The sequence below is a fragment of the Armigeres subalbatus genome, chromosome 2 (genome assembly GCF_024139115.2).
Source record: "Armigeres subalbatus isolate Guangzhou_Male chromosome 2, GZ_Asu_2, whole genome shotgun sequence".
In the NCBI taxonomy this organism is placed as follows: domain Eukaryota; kingdom Metazoa; phylum Arthropoda; class Insecta; order Diptera; family Culicidae; genus Armigeres; species Armigeres subalbatus.
This window is the reverse complement of record NC_085140.1, coordinates 385827-406752: the sequence shown is the minus strand read 5'-3', so window position 1 is coordinate 406752 and position 20926 is coordinate 385827. Positions and strand designations below refer to the sequence as shown.

Here is a 20926-nt window from a genome sequence, read left to right as displayed (position 1 = left end):
TACCCGTCGTTTCTTGTCGAAAATGCTTACAGAATGTTGTTTGCGGTATTATTTACAGAAATAAAAAGAATGACTAAAATTTTGAAATTTTTTTAGGGTGACAAAATCGGGTCGAAAACGTGAAAAAATCGGGGTCTGACAAAATCGGGGAGTGTGAAAATCGGGTCAACACTGTATTAGGTACTTTTTTCTAACCGTGTGGCGTGCGGTTGGCCAGGTAGGTCCCCGCCAAGAGCGCTAGCTATAAGGAGGCACCAGTATCAAGAATCGCGGAAGAAGAAAACAATTGTAGTAGTTAAAGGGCCGATAAATGTTGTAGTAGTCCAGTGATTTTTCAGAGATAGGATATATCCGGGTGAAATGCCGCTTCAGTATAGATGCCGCACTTTAGAGATCTGATAGAACAGGCATGATTTATTGGCGCAAATGTATGTGAGAGTGTGCACCCACACCTCAACGTCGTTAAATGTGTAGTGTCGTGCTACGATGCTACTGACCTCCCGGACGATTATCTCCTGAACGAGCTCCGTGACCAGGGCGTCCGGGAAATTTATCGTTTCAAAAAAGGACCCAAGGCGGTAACCCAGTCAACACAAAATTCGTATACATAAGATGCTAAAGTGGAGACGATATATGTACATACACCCAAACAGCGGATGGCAGATGTTAATACAGTTCTGCATAAGAACCTTACAGAAACTGTATAATAATTGGGCATATACAATTTTGGAAGATTTTAATACAATTGTTGTATTGAAATAATACAGATTTGTATTATTTTAATACAATATTTGTATAAAAAGCTTACAGAATTGAATATGCCCAGATTTTATACAATAATTGTCAGATTTGTTTTTTGGGTGTATTATATGGGGAAGTAGCTATATGGCCTCCACATTAACATCTTATGTGACATCATATACGATCTTGTGTTGACTGGAAAGCTGGTGAACACTCCCGCCATCGTTCTAACCATCACAGGAACCGTCATCCCGGAGCATATCAACTTCGGTTGGTCTCGCTGCCCAACGCGCAACTACTACCCGAATCCTATGCGATGTTTCCGGGCTGAGGTGAAACTTGCGTCTCCGGTGAAACTCCGGTGAAACTTGCGTCTTGAATTTTAAAGCTGCGTTCCAATTTTTTCAGAAATTCTTTCACCAGGGGTCACTAGAGACCCCAAACCTCAGTCCGAAAACCGAAAATTTGGTTTCATCTTGAAGCGAGATTTTTTTTCATAATTTGTTGCGCAGTGTAATCCATCAATTACGTATTGCTAAATTAGAAGAAAACAAATGCAACAAAATTAATATTCAGTCCTAATACTTGTTCTTCTGCTTTTTTTCAGATTTCACTATCATATTTAGAAATTTACAATGAGTTAATTAGAGATTTGCTCAATCCAGGTGGTCCACTAGAATTACGTGAGGTGAGTGCGTACGGGATTGCGGAAAAGACAGAGGCCATTTACATCACAACTAGACATGAATAGAGCCTCGCAATAGATATTATTTTTTTAAATTATTCCTTCTGTTGAATTCTAATTGCAGGACAATAAAGGTAACCAACTGGTAACTGGACTCTCAGAAATATCTACCACTTCCCGACATGAAGTCATCCAGTTACTGATTAAGGGTAATAGGGCACGAACAGTGGAGCCGACCGCAGCCAATCAAACCTCTTCGCGTAGCCATGCTCTACTCAGCATCACTGTGCTCAACCAGACACCTATTGGAACAAAACAAGGCCGTCTATTCTTAACGGATCTAGCCGGGTCAGAACGAGCTCGTAAAACAAAGAACCGTGGTAAACGTCTTCAAGAAGGAGCCCACATAAACCGCAGCTTACTTGCGCTTGGGAATTGTATCAACGCCCTAGCGGGCGGTGCACGCTATGTCAATTACCGCGACTCCAAGCTAACAAGGTTACTTAAAGAGGCTCTTAGTGGTCGCTGCAAGACGGTAATGATCGCACACGTAGCACCAGAAGCAAAACACCGAGACGAAACTAAAAACACATTAGTTTATGCAGATCGAGCCAATCACATTACAACTCGCTTACAAAACCCTACGATCCTAGAAGAAAACCGCGAACTTCCGATCGCACATTATCAAGGCATGGTTGCCGAACTACGCGAAGAGGTTAGCAGATTGAAGAGCAAAATGCTATCAGATCGTCCACGGAGCGGAGCTGCTCTTCAGCGACAGCAACGGCCGGAACAGGAAAACTCATCCGAGGAACAGCAGAAAAAAGTTGAACTGAAATACCTTCGGGAGCAAATTGTGCAAACATTCAAGCAACAGATGAGACTTCGTCGGAGACTTCTGGAAGCGGACAGTCATCTGCTGGGTTTGGAGCTGGATTCAGAGCGCCAGCACATGGTTATATCACACTGGCAGAGTCGGCAAGGCAAGTTGTACGATCGGATGGATGAAGATGATGGTAAGTTGCTGAATGCAGGAGAACGTTTTTAAACCTTTATCGATACATTTTACAGTCATTTTAGATTCTGATTCCGAGGGAAATTCTGCTTTGAGATCTGCTTGGAATGAGCTCTCCGCTATAGAGAAGGAGGTGAAAAGATATCGTGAGATACGGGTTACTACTGAAAATGATTTGGAAGAATGCAGAAAAAGGGGCGTAGCATTAGAAGATGTAAGTATGTATTTGTGGCATTGATTTTTCACAGGTAAATGCTAAAAAATGTAGAAATCAAGGCATGCGAACTCAAAAACAGACTCTAAGACACAGAATAGTAGCCTTTAGAGTTGGATCATTATTGGTACAAATCTTGCAAACCGACCTAAATAACGAGACGAATTTTTCGTGCCGTACGATTTTGCGGCGAAGGTACAAGAATATCGTATAGTGTTAACATTATGGATATTCGGAAACGCTCACCAGTTTCGTAACTTTCGAATGTTTAATTCGGCTTAAATGTCGTAGAAACAACTCAACGGAGCTGCAACATCTACTGGTCCTAAGTTCCTCTATCTTCTTTTGTTTCTAGACATCCACTCACCGGGTGATTTGCACATGTTGTAGCCTGGCAATCGCTATCACTTGCATTTTTCCTGGAACGTTTTTTCTCTCGTCGGGCTGGGCACATCCGTTTCGAGATCGGGCGCTTCCTTCTATGATTCATGTCCAGGTGTTGTCGGAAGAAACCTCTTCCACCACTATAGCAGAGTATGAAACACTTTCACGGATTTTCTTTTCTTGACCTATCTCGGTATCGTGGCGTTGTTCCCGTTTGAAAAATATGTCCAGTCGGTGTCTATCCATCTAACACAGGAAACATTTGCCCGAGCATTTGCTTTTGTTTCCATTATAAAATATTTGATTTCCTTCTTCACATCCATATACACGCCACGAACACCTGTGTACGCGTCGAAACATGGTTGGCAGCTTCTAGGGGCGAAGGGACTATACGTCTCTTGGAAGTATCGTATGAAGACCCTGCTTGAACGGGAGGAAGTTTGGGATGTCATCAACAAGCCGAAACCAATGGGTGCAATGTGCAATAGGTGGAAGACGACCGGAAGTCGCGTACGACAAATGCCTGGTTCGTAAAAGACAGCCAGTTGCGGTTTGTGAAGAAGGCTAAAATGACGCGGGAAATGTGGATACAAGTATACATAGTATAAAACCGATGATAGGAATTCAAGCTATGCTGCTCCAGCAGCTGTGTGCGTTGAATTTAGTTGAACGAGGTGACGTGGAAAAACAGATCGATCAGATCGAAAACCTGTACGAACGGCTCGAAAATGCAGGCATTGAACTGGGTGAGCCTCATAAGCGCTCGGGTCAGCAGAACAATTTGCCGAAGGAGGAGAAAGCTCTACAAACTAACGTCAAATCAAAACCAAGACCGAAAAGAAATGTTTATTCTGTCATCAGGCGGGGCATTTTCGCCGGAATTGACGTAAATTCCTGCAAGCGAAAAAGGACGAGAATTCGAAAGAATCGTTGAAACCAATTCCAGGGCAGCACTCGAAGCAGGCTAGTATAAAAATCCGCGAAAAGATCGGAGTGTGATAACAGTGATGTTGTTGGAGCGGTGTGTTTCCTCGCAGGCGATGTGATTGATGCACTTGCCACATGACAAATGATCGCGGATCCTTCACTGAGTTCAAGAAGGATATGGTGATTGAAGTGACACTGGCAGATGGTACTATTACGAAATCAGCTGGTTGCGGAACCGGAGTACTGTTTGAAGTGAACGGTGAAGGCAAGCGCATGGCGGTTATGTTGGATTACGTTTTTTTTGTTCCAGTTTTGGAAGGCGAATGTTTTCAATCCACAAGCTCGCGTTGAAAGGATTCGATGTTATTTTCAAGTAACCAAAAGTTCCTTTAAGAGTACTGAGCTGCTTAAAGGAACTTTTGGTTACTTGGGTAATCACTGTGGTGAAGTGAAGTGTGCCTATGATGGGATTGTTGTGTTTGTAAAACTTGCCTCAATCAGTATGTGCCTAAGATGTCGGAAGCGGGTATGGCGGTGAAAAGAAACAAACTGCACAGTGTCAACATACTTGGTACCGAGACATGGATGTCAAGCGTTTTTCGATCGAAAGGATTGGTGGATGGAGTGGAGATGCAATTCCAGTTTGTGACAACAGCGCATATGGACGTGCTTTTTGCTTGCGCATTTTTTCCAAGTGTTTTTTCTCGATCGTTCGCTTCGATCTGTTTACGTTTTCGTTTCGTCGCATTGGCGTTATTTTCTCCCGAACCTGTCATGGGAGACTCGGTGGCCGATTCGGTCGCGGGAAAGGTGCCTAAGCGCACTGCTCTTGGAGGCGCGGGTAACCCCTCCAAGCAGCTTTTGCAGAGCAACGTATATTCGTCGTTGCCAATCGACGATACCGGCAATCCGCCGAAGAAACGAAAGAAGCAGCAATCGCAGCTGCCGCAGGTGCAACCGGAGCGGAAGGAGAAGTGCCCGCCTGTGTTTGTGAAGGACGATCCGTAGAATTTTCGCCCGAAAATAAGCCAGCTGATCGCAAAGGGGCTGAAATGTACTTTTCGGCTTTGCAGCAAGGACGTGCAATTGATGCCTACAAACAAAGACCATCATCAGTCCGTCGTGGAGTTCCTCGTGGAGTTTTACACTCATGACCACCTCGGCACGAACCCGCTCAAGGCTTTGCTGCGAGGGCTTCACGACACGAAGGAAGAAGATCTTATTACGGAGCACGAGAGCTATGGCCTGAAGCCAGTGGCCGTGCACAAAATCGATTGTCACGGCAAGACGAAGAGATATCGCGACCAGCTTTACTTAGTCCACACGGTTCCATCACGTGGAAGGACCTGAAGCTGGTCGGCGTTATAAATTACACCGTCGTTGACTGGGAGCGATATCAACCAGTGCACCGCAACGTCACTTAGTGCACCATTCAACTGCTTCAACTTCGTGCTCGGGCAACTTCGAGGTGGCTGATCCCAAATGCTCCAACTGCGGCAACAAACACTGGGCTACAACCAAGGACTGTCTAAAGCGGGCGGCGTTTTTGAAAACCCGGAAGAAGGCCTTGACTCTCAACGAGGCTAACTTCCCGGCCATCCTAGCTCCCCGACGAGCGATACCAATAATTCCACCTTTGCAACCTCACAAACAGCTAGCGGCCGCGCTGCAACATCGATTCAAGCTTCAACACCACACGCTCCATCCACCAGTGAATGAGCCCCACTTCCTCCCCCTGGATTCCGTCGTCAGGACAATGAGCCCCTTCCGGCCGAGCGCGACCCATCACTCTACACATCGGAGCAGCTAGTTCCGAATGCGACTATACGCGGATGTAAAAAACGCTTCGACCAGATCTTCGTTACCCTGGGCATGTTCGGCATTGAAAATGGCTACAAGGGTGGTCAATGGAACGTTTGCTCACTAAAAAGCAAAATCGTTGAGCTTGAGGGTTCCCTCGATGAGAGAGAGTTCGACGTGGCTTTCATCACGGAAACGCACCTGAAGCCCGAGGTGAGTGTACGTATTCCGGTCTTCCGTGCGGTGAGACTCGATTGGTCCAACGTAAGGGGAGGAAGTGTGGCTCAATTATCGTCTGCAGCTCAAAATCATCGAGGCCGTTGGGGTAGATTTCCATCGTACACTTCCGTCGTCACCCTCATCGTAGCCTACTGCCCAACTCAAGCCAAGGAGATCGATGGTACATCGGCCGCCCTTCGGAAGGACATTGTCAAGCTTACGCGGCGGGATCACGATCCTGAGCCCGGAATACCTCTTGTACCTGCCGGGTCGGAAGCGAACACCATCTTTGTAAAGTTGTTGTCCGGCATTCTTGCAACATGCCTTGCCCATCGTACCCTTCCTGCTGTTGCAACGTTCTGGATACTGGATTCGCCATACTTATATCACAAAGAAACAGACGTCTCACTTAGAACAAAATGCAATCAAAATCATCGTCACGAAAACATTATCGCCCAATGCTAAATGCCCATATATGTGTGATCAATCGGAAACCAGATGGCGGTAGTGAGCAAACGTCAAACACAAGTAAAATCGATTGAAGCGCCATCGATGGCCAATCGACTACTAACAAAAAAAACCACCGGTCAAAAGGAGACGATGAAACATGTGTTGCGTGAATACGTCTGTTTCTCTGTGATTAGAATTTCGGAACAAGCTCCAAAGTAGCGAGCTGTGAACTTTATAGTTCGGAATAATATTGATTTTTCAAGCTGATTAGAGGTTCGGTTAATACTTGAACCGAACTTCTTATTAGAAGTTCGGAACCATAATTTCAGTAACATCACGTGAACTTTAAAGTCCAGATGAAGAGGAATAAGCAACTTCTCTTGAACTTTCAAGTTTATTAAATGTATTAATTTTGAGAGTTAAGTTCGGTTTATGAACAATGAAGCTAGATTCGAACCAAGTGCGTGAACATCTTTCACTCCACTAGAGTCCTATAAGAAGAGTAACGTCATAAGCTACGTTTGACAGGTCTCCTGCTCGTTTGGAACGCGCATTTGTATGGAACTGACAGATGATTCTGTTCCAATTTTGACACTTGACGGCACTGTTATTATAGTCACTGTACACTCCACAAGTACAATCTGAACTTTTGGTTGATGGGGAGTATTCCTAGTGTCCAATCTATGAAGTACACCGTGACTATGCTATGCTTTGCTCAAATAATCGTGTTTCTTTTGTTATTATCCTTACGCCAGAACATTACTTCGCAACATAAACTATTACGTTTGATAAATACGATTACGAATTACGATTAACATGTACGATTATTTTTGATTTGCGCATTTTGATGTATCAGGAACTTCCGGAGAGAATCAGCAGTGACGAAGAAAGGGAACTATTGTCTTTGTTATGTAGAGTACACGAATTGGAAGCGGATAAGGTGAAATAGAACAAATGTATTTGATGAGATATCGTTAACTGAACAAATCGCCCAATAGGTCTCCCTACAAGCGGAACGCTTAGCTCGACAAGCGGAACTCAGACGAAGAGATTTACAGTTGTTAAGAGCAGAACGTCAGAGACGCTTATGCGAGGATATCATTAGCACACAACGCAGAATCATAGAAGGTTATTTTTTCCTAATGATTGTTGGCTTTTAATTACTTCATTTGGTTTCCCTAAAAAAAATTCCATAATTACAGAAGGAAAAGTTGAACTTCCAGATGACCTTCGAGAATTGTATGCACTATATCAGCAAGAGATTCACGCCAGTACTTACAACAGTGGACTCTACACAGCTAGTCGCGACTATTACGACAGCAAGTTGCCTCCAATTCCCCTCCGAGAGCGAGGGTGAGTTTTTCTACATATGTGGATTGTTCAAGAGAAACGTATCACAATAATTCACATTTTTAGCATGACCTCACCCGGCAGTTCTAGTTCGAGCTCCGATTGGTCCCCGTCGCCCTTACCTCCGATTGATGCGGAAGGCAACCTTATTAATCCGGATCGAGTGATGGGTCCGCCTGTGGGACCAAAGCTTCCGTCGATCAACCGTTTGCGCAGCAGCTATGGCAGCACCCAGAGCACATCGAGCGATGATTGAAGAATATTTGGATGATTTATCTGACTCGCAAAATATCTCTCTAAAGCTTTAAATTGAACCATCAATGGCATTTAAATCTGATATCTCGGCTTATAAATGGTGGCGAAAAATTGATGACACTACACGTGGAAACAAAACGTCCATTAAATCATGTACTTATATGGCTTTATAAATCTGTGAACTTTTTTCAATTATAGCCGTGATTGTTACACTTTGAACAAACTAATGTTGCTACCAGATAGAATGAAACTATTATTTCAGTAGACCTACTGCATGTTTGTGGCTAAAACGCATTATCGTTAGTAAAAACTAAACTATAACGTCAGTTGAATACATTTTGTAAGTATATATACTGCACATGATCGCATATCAGTCCCATATGAAAAAACTTCGAATGGAGAAAATGAGGAACAAACATCAAGCCTACTTGTCCTATCCAGAAAATAACCGCATATGAATCCCATTATCATAGAAAAAGGGACTCATATGCGGTCATTTTTCATCTGGAACGAACTGGCTTGATTTCTTTTTTCGACTTTTTATGAACAAACATGCCTATTTTACAGCTGCATTTGATAATACTATGATGTAAATGACCGTTACAGGTGCTAACTCGAAAACGACGAAAATTCATATGGGACTGATATGCGATCATAGGCAGTATAGTCCCCTTGACTCCCTATTTGGCTATCTTGTATCCCCTTACTCGCATATCAATCCAATACTGTTTTCCGCATACTGAGATAACAGCCATTGAAGTTTCAAATCGCATCTTCCATATAAAACTTTCAAAAATCTTATAAATTGCATCATCTTCGGATCTTGTTGAAATTCTGCTGAGTGATGGCTCTCCCAGACCTCAGCGATTCCATCGCCGCGACGGCAACAACTCAACTAGTCGCCGCGATTCTATCGTTGGATCGCAGCAGGCAATGTTTCATTTACGCTTACATACCAACGGCGACATAATCGTAGTCGCCAAGCGGATGGAACGATTTGATTTAGTATAATTGAAACAATGTTTAGTTCTGTGCAATCAGGTTATGCCAATTCCTGATTAGATTACTAATTAGGAAGGAACCCTGCCATGAAGGGAACTTTCAATATGCTAAAATTTGGATAATGAAAGGGATGGGAAATAAGTAAAAAATAATTCACTTAAATGATAAAATCACACAATTCATCAGTTTTTGTTTAGTTTTTTGGAAAAAAAAAAGAATATTATATTACTTCCTAATGAAACCATCAAATTATAAAATTTAATTAGGGAAGAGGGGAAATAGGAAAAAAATATAATATTTGTTACGACATAATTCATCAAATTCACTCCTCTCCGAGCTCAGTTATTTTTTCATTGTATCAATAAAAGTCATGAATACGTTCGAAAAACAATAAAATACTCATTTTCTAAATATTGATGACTGCCTATCGTATATTTCGATTTAATGTTAGTTTATAGATAATACGTGGATTGAATAAATTGCATGGTATCATATATTGGAATTTGTTGATGTTCTATGCTTATATGAAATGAAATTAAATAACATTATAGTGTTTATATTATGTTAAATTGGTTTACGATCGATAATCTGAAATGAGATAAATTAAAATATAAAAGTGATCGAACTAAACTAATTATCGTAGCTTACAGTTGAATCTATACGCATGGTTCGACATAATTTCCGGGGAAAAGTCCTGTTACGCCATCCATAACGCCTTCCCACCACCCGTCGTCGTTTTTCTTTAACACATACAGAACAGAGCTCTCTTGGAAGCTCAACTCATCATCCTTGTCGGCATAGTAGTCGTAAATAGCGACCACCTTTTCGATGTAGTTCTTCGGTACCCAGCCGGGAAGGTTCTGGTCATCCGGAACGATAGCCGCCACTAAGCTTTGAGTGTTCCTCGGTCGTCCAAAGTCAGCGTGATCGGACTCCTCGGGAGGAGGAGGCGGTGGCAATGGTGGAGATTGAGATCCCGGACGCGGCATGTTCCGACTAAGCGTGTGCATGCCTATGTGACCGTGATCGGGCATCTCATGTGTAACCGTAAGCGGTGACGGTGGAGCTACAAGAAAGTACAAAGATTAGAATTCAAAAGAAAAAGTAAATTGCATTTCACGCTGAAATTCCAAAAATTTCTCGTTTACTTTGGAAATTTAAAAAAATGGAGGATTTTCTATGCAAATTTTAAAGAATTTCTAGTGGGAACTCCAAAGACCTCGGCTACATAGCCCACACTACAGTATTATCCAAATACCTAAATAAGACAGAATACTCACGTGGCATGCTATTGCGCTCATCGAATGTCGACTGGTGCTGAGTCGTTGCCAGCGGGTGAACCATTCCCACCTGCGGCGGATGGTGCATCGCAATCTGACTCGGTGGCATTGGAAGAGCGCTGTAGCCTGGGCCGCGTTCCCCACTGCCACCGCCACCACCGGACGTACGTCGAGGATGTCCAACCGGAAAGTTGGGAGCATAATGCGATGGAACTTGCGGTGGAATCACCACCGGTGGGGTGCGATACTCTCTCGATGATTTGCCCAATGTGCCCGTATTGCTGGCGTTCTTACCGAGAGTTCCCGTGTGTCCAGCACTGCGAGTCATCTGCGGTGGCGTTGGTGGCTTTGTAGTTGGTGGCGGACCAACCGAAATATTGTTCACTGAGAGGGATTGGATTGAACCCTGACTGGAAATGCGGTGCTTCTTTTGGTTGTTATTAGTCAAAGCTATGCCATGTCCAATCTCATCCAACAACCCATAATCAATAGGTTTTCGCACATATTTGATAGGTTTCTCGGGATTTAAAGGAGCGACAATCTTGTACTGTCTCGTGCTGACTTTGTTAGCCGTCAGAACACCAATCTCTCTACGAGCCACTTTTTCCTTGTGGATCATTACTGTCTGCGAAATGTGATTCATTTGAGACTCCATTTCGGCCATCTGGGTGGCCTGGAGGTCCATCAGCTGTAGAAAATTGTATGCCAACGTGTTGATTTGATATGCAACACTAGCCAACGATTGGGTAGTGTAGTTTTTGGTTTCCTCCAGAGACGCCTTCTTGTTATCAGAACTGCAATTAGATGAGGATAAAAAATAATAGTATCACAAGCAAAAGAAATAAATGGAGCGTAAATTTTTTGAAATTTGCACTTCCTGCACTAAGAAAACGCCATATTAGGGCGAATCAGAAAAATTTCAATCTCTTCGAATCTGTTGATGAGAAAGATGTTCTTAACACGTAATAAGTAATATATAACCACAGTTATTTAATAGCTCCTAGTAATTAATTTATTTTTACAGAACTTTATTAAATGCACTTCAAACCCTCGGTTATACTTGAGAATCTAGTATGCAACTAATGATAATTGTAAAATTCAGAGACGTTAGTTCCATACTAGGATTATATTAGTTTAAATTATATTTGGAAATTCAAACTATTTTGAAGTTCATATAATATAAAAATTTTATATCATTTAATGATCCTATTCCATTTTTGTATTTTTGGAACACCCTAAACCCCACCCATTGAAAAATGAAACCTATCCAAAAAAATGCAGCCACGATAGTGTTTGAGAAGTGAAATTAAGAGCCGAGATCGATTCTATACTCACCGATAGTAAGTGTCCTCACAGTATTCAGCAACTCGCTCCAAATTTGTATAACTTTCCTGCAAATTTTGCCTTCCCTCAGGAATTTCTGTCCGAATCAAGGTGATCAAATCGTCCATTTTTGCTAGCTATGCTGCTTTTCGAACCTGTAAAATTGAAAGGTAAATATGAATCAACGATTAGTTAAGTACTTAACGTTTTTTAAACAGTAACGTGAGTTTTACCTTAGTAGAATTGTACGCTTGAAAAAACTGTTTTTTTAAGAAAATATGTATAAAAATGCATTCAATGTCAGCAAATCAAAATTTTGTGATTAGTTTTTTTTTGTTTTCAAGATGTCAAAAAGCAAGGAGTTCATTTTCCATATGGTTCTTCTATTCTTGCATGCGTCATCTGTTCCACTTTACTTGATTCCTTCATCATTTCAAAATCACTGTTGAGAAATCCTTCACCACACACGCAAAAAAATGTTACGATCGAAAAAAAGATATTTATTTTAGGCTTTGGCTTTGGTCGTGAATTAAAATCAAATTGAACCTAAAAATGACAAAGAATCGCCTGCTTTGAGCGTGCTTACAGCGGCACACTAGGAGTTAACTTTTGGAAATCAGTATGGCGAAAGGCATCTAATGTCGAAAATAAGAACCTTAATCAAAAAAATATTTGGTGGGCGTATACTATAGTAGCGGACCAGGAGAGTGAAACGCCTGTCATCCGCGGTACAATAGTACAATACCCAACATCATTTTTGGTACTTCTGTTTTTGGTACCCAGTATCTGGGTAGTATACCCGAATTCAGCGCTCATTTGCTCATTTTGGGTGATTGGTTCGTACACTCAGAAATAAAATAAATCCGTGACGGATTTAAAATTAATCTTTCCAGTCATTATTCACTTTTATACCTTATAAAGTATAAACAGTATACTGTCAAGAACTATAATTTATACTAAGCCGGGATAACGTAAACATATTTTTGTTTGCATTCTGTCATTTGCAAAATTCCATGAAATCGCGTGTGCAATAATGTCTGTTTGAGTATTTTCCGGTGAACTTCCCAGGCAAAACTCGGCCAAAAATACCAGTCGTTCCATTCCAAGGGTTCCGCGAACTTCTATTATACAAATCCAGAGTATTTATGGACCGCAATCTAACTGGCACGGCAAATGCTGGGTAAAGCGTACCATTGGTACTTCGCGTACCTGAAGGAATAAAATAGACCCCATCTCGCGGTCCTTAGCCTCTTACCAAGCAACTCCTATCCCTACCTCCCCGCGGTGCTGGCCGGGATACGAGCAACCTTAGGGAAGATCGGGTAACCAACCCCGGTGGGAACTATGGTCGTATGCTCTCCGGAGGTGCAAATCTTATTGAGCGTCTGTTCTCCATGTCAGGATCAATTTGCGCATTCAATCATTGATCAGCCGCCACCCGAACATCACTCGTCTTTGCCTATTGTCTTCGTAATTTTAATCGCATTGTACTGCGGAGTGCGAGTGCGATTCCCACCTCAGTCGCAAAACTTTTCGTAAGAAAAAAGTTTTCGATAGTGTCAATCGACGTTGCATGCTGGATCGACGTCTTTTTTTTTACAAGGGAGAATGCATTTACACACTAACCCAGTACACGCGCATTGTAGTTGCCAAACTACCAGCCGGACGTATACTGGAGTGTCGGACTCGACCATACCGGTAATACCGACTAAACTCCTTGGGCTCCACCATCGTTTCCCCAGGAACTACCTCCCAGTACTACTTCTGGGGGATGGCAGTACTAAACGTACTCGCTCAATCTCGCTCACACAGGCACCCGTCCCATGCGAGTCTGACTTGGGTGCTCGCTCTATCGCACCCTCAAACACACCCTACATACTCTGTTGCACCTCTGTCATGCCGTGTGGGTCTGACTTGTGTGCCCACCCTTCTCATGCCATGTGGGTCTAACTTGTATGCTCACCCAAACCCTTGATTCACGCTCATGCACTCCATGCTTGCACACACGCTAACGCTCCTATGAGTCTGACTTGTGTGCTCACCTCTATCATGCCGTGCGGGTCTAACTTTTGTGTCACCTCTTTCATTCAGTTCGCGCTGACACATACTTCTCTAGTCATTCGACCTAACACTCCCTCTGGCATCCCTTGCGCTCATGCCATATGAGACTAGCTCAACTCAACTCAACTCATTCCTTTCGTACCATGTGAGTCTGACTTGGATGCTCACCCACACTCCTCTGCCACGCCACGGGGTATCAGTAGTCGTAGGAACCAACATTCCTGCGCTACTCCCAGCGCGGCGTGTGCAGTCCATACATACACCTATTCATTCACACTTCTGCCATGCTTCGAGGTGACGATCTCGGTTGCCACCCGCTGCGCCATTACCTCTGCATGGGCAGACCATTCACACACTTCTCGGCACTTTCGCTCTAACTAACCAATCACAAGTTAGTCATCCCGGATAAAAATTTACAGTAACTTGAATGACATAACCCATTGAAATACAATAGATTGTGTGGTAAACAATACAAACTTCTGTACGCTTATTGTAAAATGTTCATGGTTGTAAAAGATCTTTATTGTACTTACATTAACATAACAATATATTTAAATGTTACCAATACATTTTATTATATTTTTATTGTTCGCTTATGTTTGGCATTGCACATCCAAAAACTAAACAAATTATGAAAGTATTCAGTTTGGATGATCTGGAAATTCGTCTAATGTAATTGAATTAATATAATTTTGGAATATGTCATGGATTTATTATTTTGCTGGAATAACAATTGAAAACAATAAAATTACAATAGCTTTGCTTATTGAATAATGACAACGAATAAAATAATGAATAAAAACAACGATTCTCAAGTAATATATTTTCATATTGCAGGTCTAGAAATGTTATGCAATAAAAATTGGAATTCAACAAAAACTTTTGCTAATCATTTTACTCGGAGAATGGCTGTATTCATTTGAGCGTGTACGGTTTTGTTTATAATTAGTGAAGAGATGAAAATAATGAAACTGTATGGTGCAGAAAGTGTCTTTTTCATTACAGTTTCTGGTGCTGGGCAACGGTAGATCACTATGGTTTCTGTACCGTGGTAAGTATCTAAATTTCTAGAGCGCGTTAGAGCATCATTACTGGGCCTGAGCGCGAGTATTTTGATTACACTTGCCGTGCTATCATTTTAGATTAGTCAAACTTTTTCGCATCGGTTACTATTTTCGGTTATCATTTTGGTGGCTGCATTCCGTACCGGTGATGTTTGACATTATTGATAGTTCATCAAATAGCAACGGTGTTATCGCGCTGCCAATTTTGGTCACCTAGCGCGTTTAGTAGCGACCGGTAAAGTGTCAAGTAATAATACTGAGCTGGCAAACGGCTTATACTCCCCACCGGTAATCGTAATCTTATACCACAAAAGTTTAATGTACATAATGGACGCAGTGGTTCATCCCGAACAAAAAATAAATAAAAAAAAATATCGTCATAATACCTGATGACATACCTGGTAACATGTATCCTTGTTCCTTTACAGAAATGAAGCTTATGATGATATACTGATGCTTGGCCAATCTCACCAACGGGATATAATAAGAACTGATGCAGGTATTTTTTTTCTTTTCTTCTCGCCGTATTTTTTGTAATAAAACTAACATTCTTTTATAATTTATATTTTTCACAGGTTTATAACTACATGTATTGTCTATCCGGAACAAAGTTAGTACGCTTTTTATACCGAAGTTGGATTTTACTCCAGATACAGGCAACTTACCCAACTTCGAAAGTAGTGCGCTGGATTCGCCTAAAGATGCGCTAAACAACGCATCAATTAGTTTGACAGATAAAACTTTGGAAGAAAGTTCGGTTCGGTCCCGACAGCAAAGCGAGGTAAAATGAGTGAAAATGAAGCTTATACTAATGACACACTGGTGGTACAAGTACCATGGTACAAGAATCTTGAAATGAATACCATACCAATTAATGTCTTAATTAAAGATAGTCTTGGAATAATTTTCTTGATCTCTTGTACCATGGCACAAGTACCACAGGTGTGTCCTTAGTATTAAACTGATTTGAAATTGAATTGAAAATAAAATAATTTATAAAACAAATAATTGTATTGTATTTTTATTGTAATGTTGGAGTATAATGTATTCTAAATCCTGTTGTATTTCTATTGTAAAACAATAGAAACAGTAATTGAAAACATTTAAAACACAATGTTTTCTATTATTTTGTCGCTCGAAATCAGCCCATTGAAGAACCGTAAAATCAATTGTTTTGCTCAAAATTTTGTATGGAAAATTTTCGATTTTTTTATTGTAAAGATACATAACAACCCCCCTTTTTAATTGTAAAAGTCCCATTTACCATTCATTTTATCGTGGAAAACCATTATTTCTCATGTGATTTTATTGTCAAAATTCCATTATATTCAATGGTAAAAACTATGTTTTAAATGGTGTTGTAACAATAAAATTTATGATATTTTAATGATATTTTTTATCCGGGATGCTTGTCGATTGCTGCTTGGCGCGCCAGATTCTCTGCAAGCTGCAGGCAATCTGAGTGGTTGCAGTCGAGACTGCGTTCCACTTCTCCACCGCTTGACACATTCTCTGGATAAGGCCGCAAACGTCTAGCATTGCTCTTCTTTCGACGTCGAAACGAGGACATACGAACAGTATGTGCTCTGCAGTTTCGTCAACACCTGGGCAGTCAGGGCAGACGGGGACCTCCGCGTGCCCAAACCTGTGATGGTACTGTCGGAAACAGCCATGGCCTGACAGGAATTGTGTCAGACGGAAGTGAACCTCCCCATGGGGTCTCCCCACCCAGCTTGATATGTTAGGAATCAGCCGGTGGGTCCACCTACCTTTCGAGGAGTTATCCCACTCGCGCTGCCATCTGGCAACCGAAGTCACCCTGGTACGCTCGCGGGCTCCTCTGGTGCCACGTAGGTCAAAACACTCCTCGTCTTCCCGGATGACCAGCCCGACTGGCATCATACTCGCTATCACGCAGGATGCGCCGTGCGATACCGTGCGGTAGGCCGATATCACCCTGAGACACATCAAGTCTCCAGTTTCTGCAGGTAACTGGTTACCCCCAGTGCTTTTGCCCAGGACGGGCCGCCGTACCTAAGAATAGATGCGGCAACGCCTACCAGTAGCCTACGTCTACTGGCGCACACCTTGGAGCTGTTGGACATCATCCTCGATAATGCCGCCACAGCAGTCGAAGCCTTCTTGCACGCATATTTGACATGGCTACCGTAGGTAAGCTTGTCGTCTATGATGACCCTAAGAATCTTCAGACTCCGCTTTGAAGTGATCGCGACGTCTCCCACGTGTACCACTGCATGTTGTGCCGACTTACGGTTGCTGACGATAACCACCTCCGTCTTATGTTGAGCGAGCTCAAGGCCTCTCGCACTCATCCAGTCCGCCACAGTGCTGATCGCGTGTTCTGCGGTTAGCTCTACTTCGGGGATTGACTCCCCGTAGACCTCTAGGGTTACATCGTCAGCAAAGCCGACAATCTTCACACCAGGAGGGAACTTTAGCTTCAGAACCCTGTCATACATCAGGTTCCATAGTACCGGGCCCAGGATTGACCCTTGCGGGACTCCTGCGGTAATAGGAACACTTTTCTGACCGGCATCGGTCTCGTATAGCAGCACACGGTTCTGGAAGTAGCTTTCCAAGATCCGGTACAGTCCCACCGGCAGGCTAAGCCGGTGTAACGAGAGCGCGATGGCATCCCAGCTTGCGCTGTTGAATGCGTTCTTCACGTCCAGTGTCACCAACGCACAGTATCGAATTCCTCGCCTTTTCCGTTGGATCGCTACCACTGCAGTCTTGAGGACTGAATTGATAGCGTCCACCGTGGACTTACCCTTCCGAAAACCAAACTGGTTTCTCGACAGGCCATCCGTACCCTCTGCGTACGGGGTGAGCTTGTTGAGGATGATCCTCTCGAGCAGTTTACCCGTCGTGTCGATCAGACAAATTGGGATCGATGTCTAATGAGTTAACAAATCCATAGAGCTATGACATTGCTGCAAAGCTGACTGAATGAAACAAACAATAGCATCTTGATTTCACAAATATTTTATTTAGTGTTGGTTAAATGACATTTACACCATAAACATTGTCTGGCATTTTTAATGCCCAGCTATTTCTAAATATACATTAAAGCTTCGCTAATTGATGCTTGTTCAATATTCGTTTCTTGCTAACACTCATTTGCTGAATGATTATCGATACTTGTATATATATATATTTCTGCAAAACAGCTACATGATCTGAAACGGATACCTGGATAACGGATCCATAATACAATAAATGCATCAATCTAAAAGTCATCTAAATAGCATCACGCATCATGTTTCCCTATTGCATTCTATTTTTAAACATATTCACAGATTATAGAACAACTCTCTGAACGATATCTTTGTTATTGTAGTACCATCTCGATAGTGCTGACACTTCTGCTAGTATTATAATGCATCATTTGGAAAAGCATCTTCTGTCTAATACGAATATTATCAGCATTTTAATAATATCGATTTATCACTTTTAGACATCAAATGTTAAATATTCGTTATGGATTTTGACTCAATATATAACGATGGCTCAAAAACCATGGGAATCAAAAGGGATAGGTCTAATCAATAATCTCTATCCGAGTCAGTTAACGCTGAAAGTATAGGAACATGGTATATAGATGAATTATTAGAATTGAGTCCCAAGAAAATATACACAAACATAATGATCGAAATGAAGTTTAAGACATAAATATTATTAGAATAATTTTAGAATCAATTTTAAAATTTGCAAGAAATATAGAATCATGTGTTGAGATTTAGTTTTGTACTATTAGTTCAGAATACGATATACTCTTTGAGATCTATAATTATAAATAAGCAATAACATATTTCATAATGTAAGCTATTCGATTTTATATTCGGCATTAGGATTTTGATATAATCCTCTGGGACAGTATACGTTAAGTAATTTATCTATTGCTCAACATTCAATATGGTAAGTACGACAACAACCAACAGCCGCTATTTCCAATAAATTGATTGGGATTAATAATGTTTACTCTTTTCAATACATTTTTCTTTGTGGCATACAATAAAAGGTGGGTTTGGGCTCTATTTACATTTTGAGAAAATCTTTGAATTTTTCGATGTTTCGATATGCGATTAAACCACCTGTATTACGAGTGATCTTGGTATCACGATATGAAATTTTCTTCAGAGATTTATTCACGAGTGTATCTTGCAAATCAAACAATTCTCCATCTAACGAACGTAAAATCGCTTGAGGGGCGCAAGTATCCCACTTGTAAGTGTTAGCTCGGCTTAGCAAAAACAGCTCTGCTTCTCCAGTGCAAACTTTCAATATTTTATAACCAGCACCAGATGAGTATACAATATCGTATTTTAATTGTTTCTTAAGAAACTCTACGTATTTTGATTGTTCTGTAGGAGATAAAACAGCTATTCTGTCTTCAGTTTCGATAGATACGATATTGTTGTATTTCAAATCACCAATTGTAAGACCCCAGTATACTTTCCCCTCAAATTCGTTCGTTTCTGGTTCATCGGCAAAGGGTTGATTCACAACGCCAATAATTGGATTGCCTTGTACAGTCTCAAATACGCCAATAAGAACAGTCACACACTTCAGTCCTGACGCCATGATATTTTGAAATTTTGAATATTTTTCTTTCGCTTGAATATATTCTGCCGTGGCATCAATTGGGTCAATCCAAATTCCCAATTCAGAAATCTCATGGTCAAGTGACACGGATTCACTAGGAATTTGCAACTTGTCATAATCCAAATCGATTTCTCGATACACCTCCTCGACCAGACGTAAAGCAGCGGTTTTGTCACCATTCAAAACCTGAAATATGTTTACGTAACATTTACACTGTTGCATGTTTCAATGCTGAATATGTATACAACCTTCTGAAGATTTTCCGTAGTTTCATTTCTATCATCTGAAACTGAAATAACAACAGAATCTCCGCAAGCATTAGTAAAATTAGGATTCTCTTCTCCTCGAATGTTTGCTCGAAGTTCTGGAAACTATTTGAAATTTGTTTAGACGTAGTTTCTGTAGAATATAAACATATATGTTACCAGTTTTCCGATGTCATATTTAACAGTTTCCTGGATCAAACAATCAGCCAAGGTTTTAAAGTCATGTTCAAATCTTGAATTTGACTCATCTTTAGGTTTTTCTTGTATAAGTAATCCAAATAAGTGTTCATCTTTGCGACAAACCCTGGCTATGTTTGCCGCTTTTTCAGATGCTTTTATCAATTCCTGAAGTAGTTGGGTGGCTGACATTTTCTTAGCACTTCACAGAGCACTTCAAAGGATGATATTTTAAGCGAAAACTATCTCAGGCTCTGTTTAATGGTGAATAATCGTGTCTAATGCACTACACAACCTTCGGGAGATTAATCACAGACAATAGGAAGGGGAATTGTAATGCTATACGGAGAGTTAAGGGAGTTCCAGGATATACTGTGCAGTTGCGAAAAGTCTCTACTATATATTTTCACCAATCAATGGGAGACATAGCAATCGCTATATGTATATCCTTGATAGAGGAAATGGGAAAGCTTGAAAATCTTCGTCTCATACTGGTGGTACGTTTGTATTGTATTCTTATATGAATACGATGCTGGATCCTATAGGAATACTTTTATTTAAATGGATGGAATCAGTTTTACTGTTTCATCGCATATGATTGGTATGGATATCATTTGAACAAGGATCTATAAATTTAAGCATCATAAAATCATAAATGAATAACAAATGAAAATAATGCTTCACAATTTCTTCGCTTTCCGACAAACCCGCTTAGCAGTGCGCATTTATCGACCTAAACAGCAGGATACAAACTTTGAACGACACTCTTTTTATATTATTGAACGTGCTCATCTGCTCATGATTCAGTGCTAAGTTCGAGATGCATGTATATGAAAAATAGAGGTGATAAACCATAAAGAAAGATTATCGCTACGGTTCCCATGGGAACCATGCAGTGCTCTCGTCCTTAAACATGTTAGGTATACAACTGTCAAAACATTCTGACTTATCCTTCGTTTAGCGCCCTATCCAGTGACGACAGCGACAATCTTCTTTCATAGTTTATTACCTCTATTACTTTTGAAATGGTCAATAATGCTACGTTTTGACAGGGCAAGTGAATTCCACAACTCAGTTGAATTCAATT

General features: G+C 41.3%; 3 protein-coding genes and 1 long non-coding RNA gene across 5 annotated transcripts in view; 2 read left to right on the top strand and 2 right to left on the bottom strand.

The window, feature by feature from the left end:
- Positions 1 to 9333, top strand: part of LOC134217374 (kinesin-like protein KIF19) — a 69592-nt gene extending 60259 nt beyond the window's left edge. Inside the window, exons 5-11 of one of the 2 annotated variants that reach the window (XM_062696113.1) lie at positions 1349 to 1429; positions 1551 to 2442; positions 2498 to 2655; positions 7292 to 7375; positions 7434 to 7563; positions 7638 to 7788; positions 7852 to 9333. In XM_062696113.1, coding sequence (XP_062552097.1) covers positions 1349 to 1429; positions 1551 to 2442; positions 2498 to 2655; positions 7292 to 7375; positions 7434 to 7563; positions 7638 to 7788; positions 7852 to 8041 — 1686 coding nt within the window. In that variant the 3' untranslated portion in view covers positions 8042 to 9333. The remainder of the gene's footprint in view (positions 1 to 1348; positions 1430 to 1550; positions 2443 to 2497; positions 2656 to 7291; positions 7376 to 7433; positions 7564 to 7637; positions 7789 to 7851) is intronic. The other variant, XM_062696114.1, reaches the window with a different exon arrangement.
- A 179-nt stretch (positions 9334 to 9512) lies between these two features.
- On the bottom strand, positions 9513 to 12036 carry LOC134217375 (abl interactor 2). The gene is made up of 5 exons (XM_062696116.1): positions 11879 to 12036; positions 11658 to 11800; positions 10323 to 11116; positions 9691 to 10108; positions 9513 to 9630 (listed from the first exon to the last, which is right to left on the bottom strand). The coding sequence occupies exons 2-4, from the start codon at positions 11771 to 11773 to the stop codon at positions 9699 to 9701; spliced, it is 1320 nt and encodes a 439-aa protein (XP_062552100.1). The 5' UTR covers positions 11774 to 11800; positions 11879 to 12036; the 3' UTR covers positions 9513 to 9630; positions 9691 to 9698.
- Positions 12037 to 14636: 2600 nt separating this feature from the next.
- LOC134213914 (uncharacterized) lies at positions 14637 to 15553 on the top strand. The gene is made up of 3 exons (XR_009979565.1): positions 14637 to 14757; positions 15199 to 15269; positions 15346 to 15553. It is a non-coding gene; the product is annotated as an uncharacterized LOC134213914 (long non-coding RNA).
- A 2207-nt stretch (positions 15554 to 17760) lies between these two features.
- Positions 17761 to 20266, bottom strand: LOC134213913 (inositol polyphosphate 1-phosphatase). Its single transcript, XM_062693381.1, has 3 exons — positions 19822 to 20266; positions 19645 to 19767; positions 17761 to 19582 (listed from the first exon to the last, which is right to left on the bottom strand). The coding sequence occupies exons 1-3, from the start codon at positions 20029 to 20031 to the stop codon at positions 18830 to 18832; spliced, it is 1086 nt and encodes a 361-aa protein (XP_062549365.1). The 5' UTR covers positions 20032 to 20266; the 3' UTR covers positions 17761 to 18829.
- Positions 20267 to 20926: the final 660 nt, after the last annotated feature.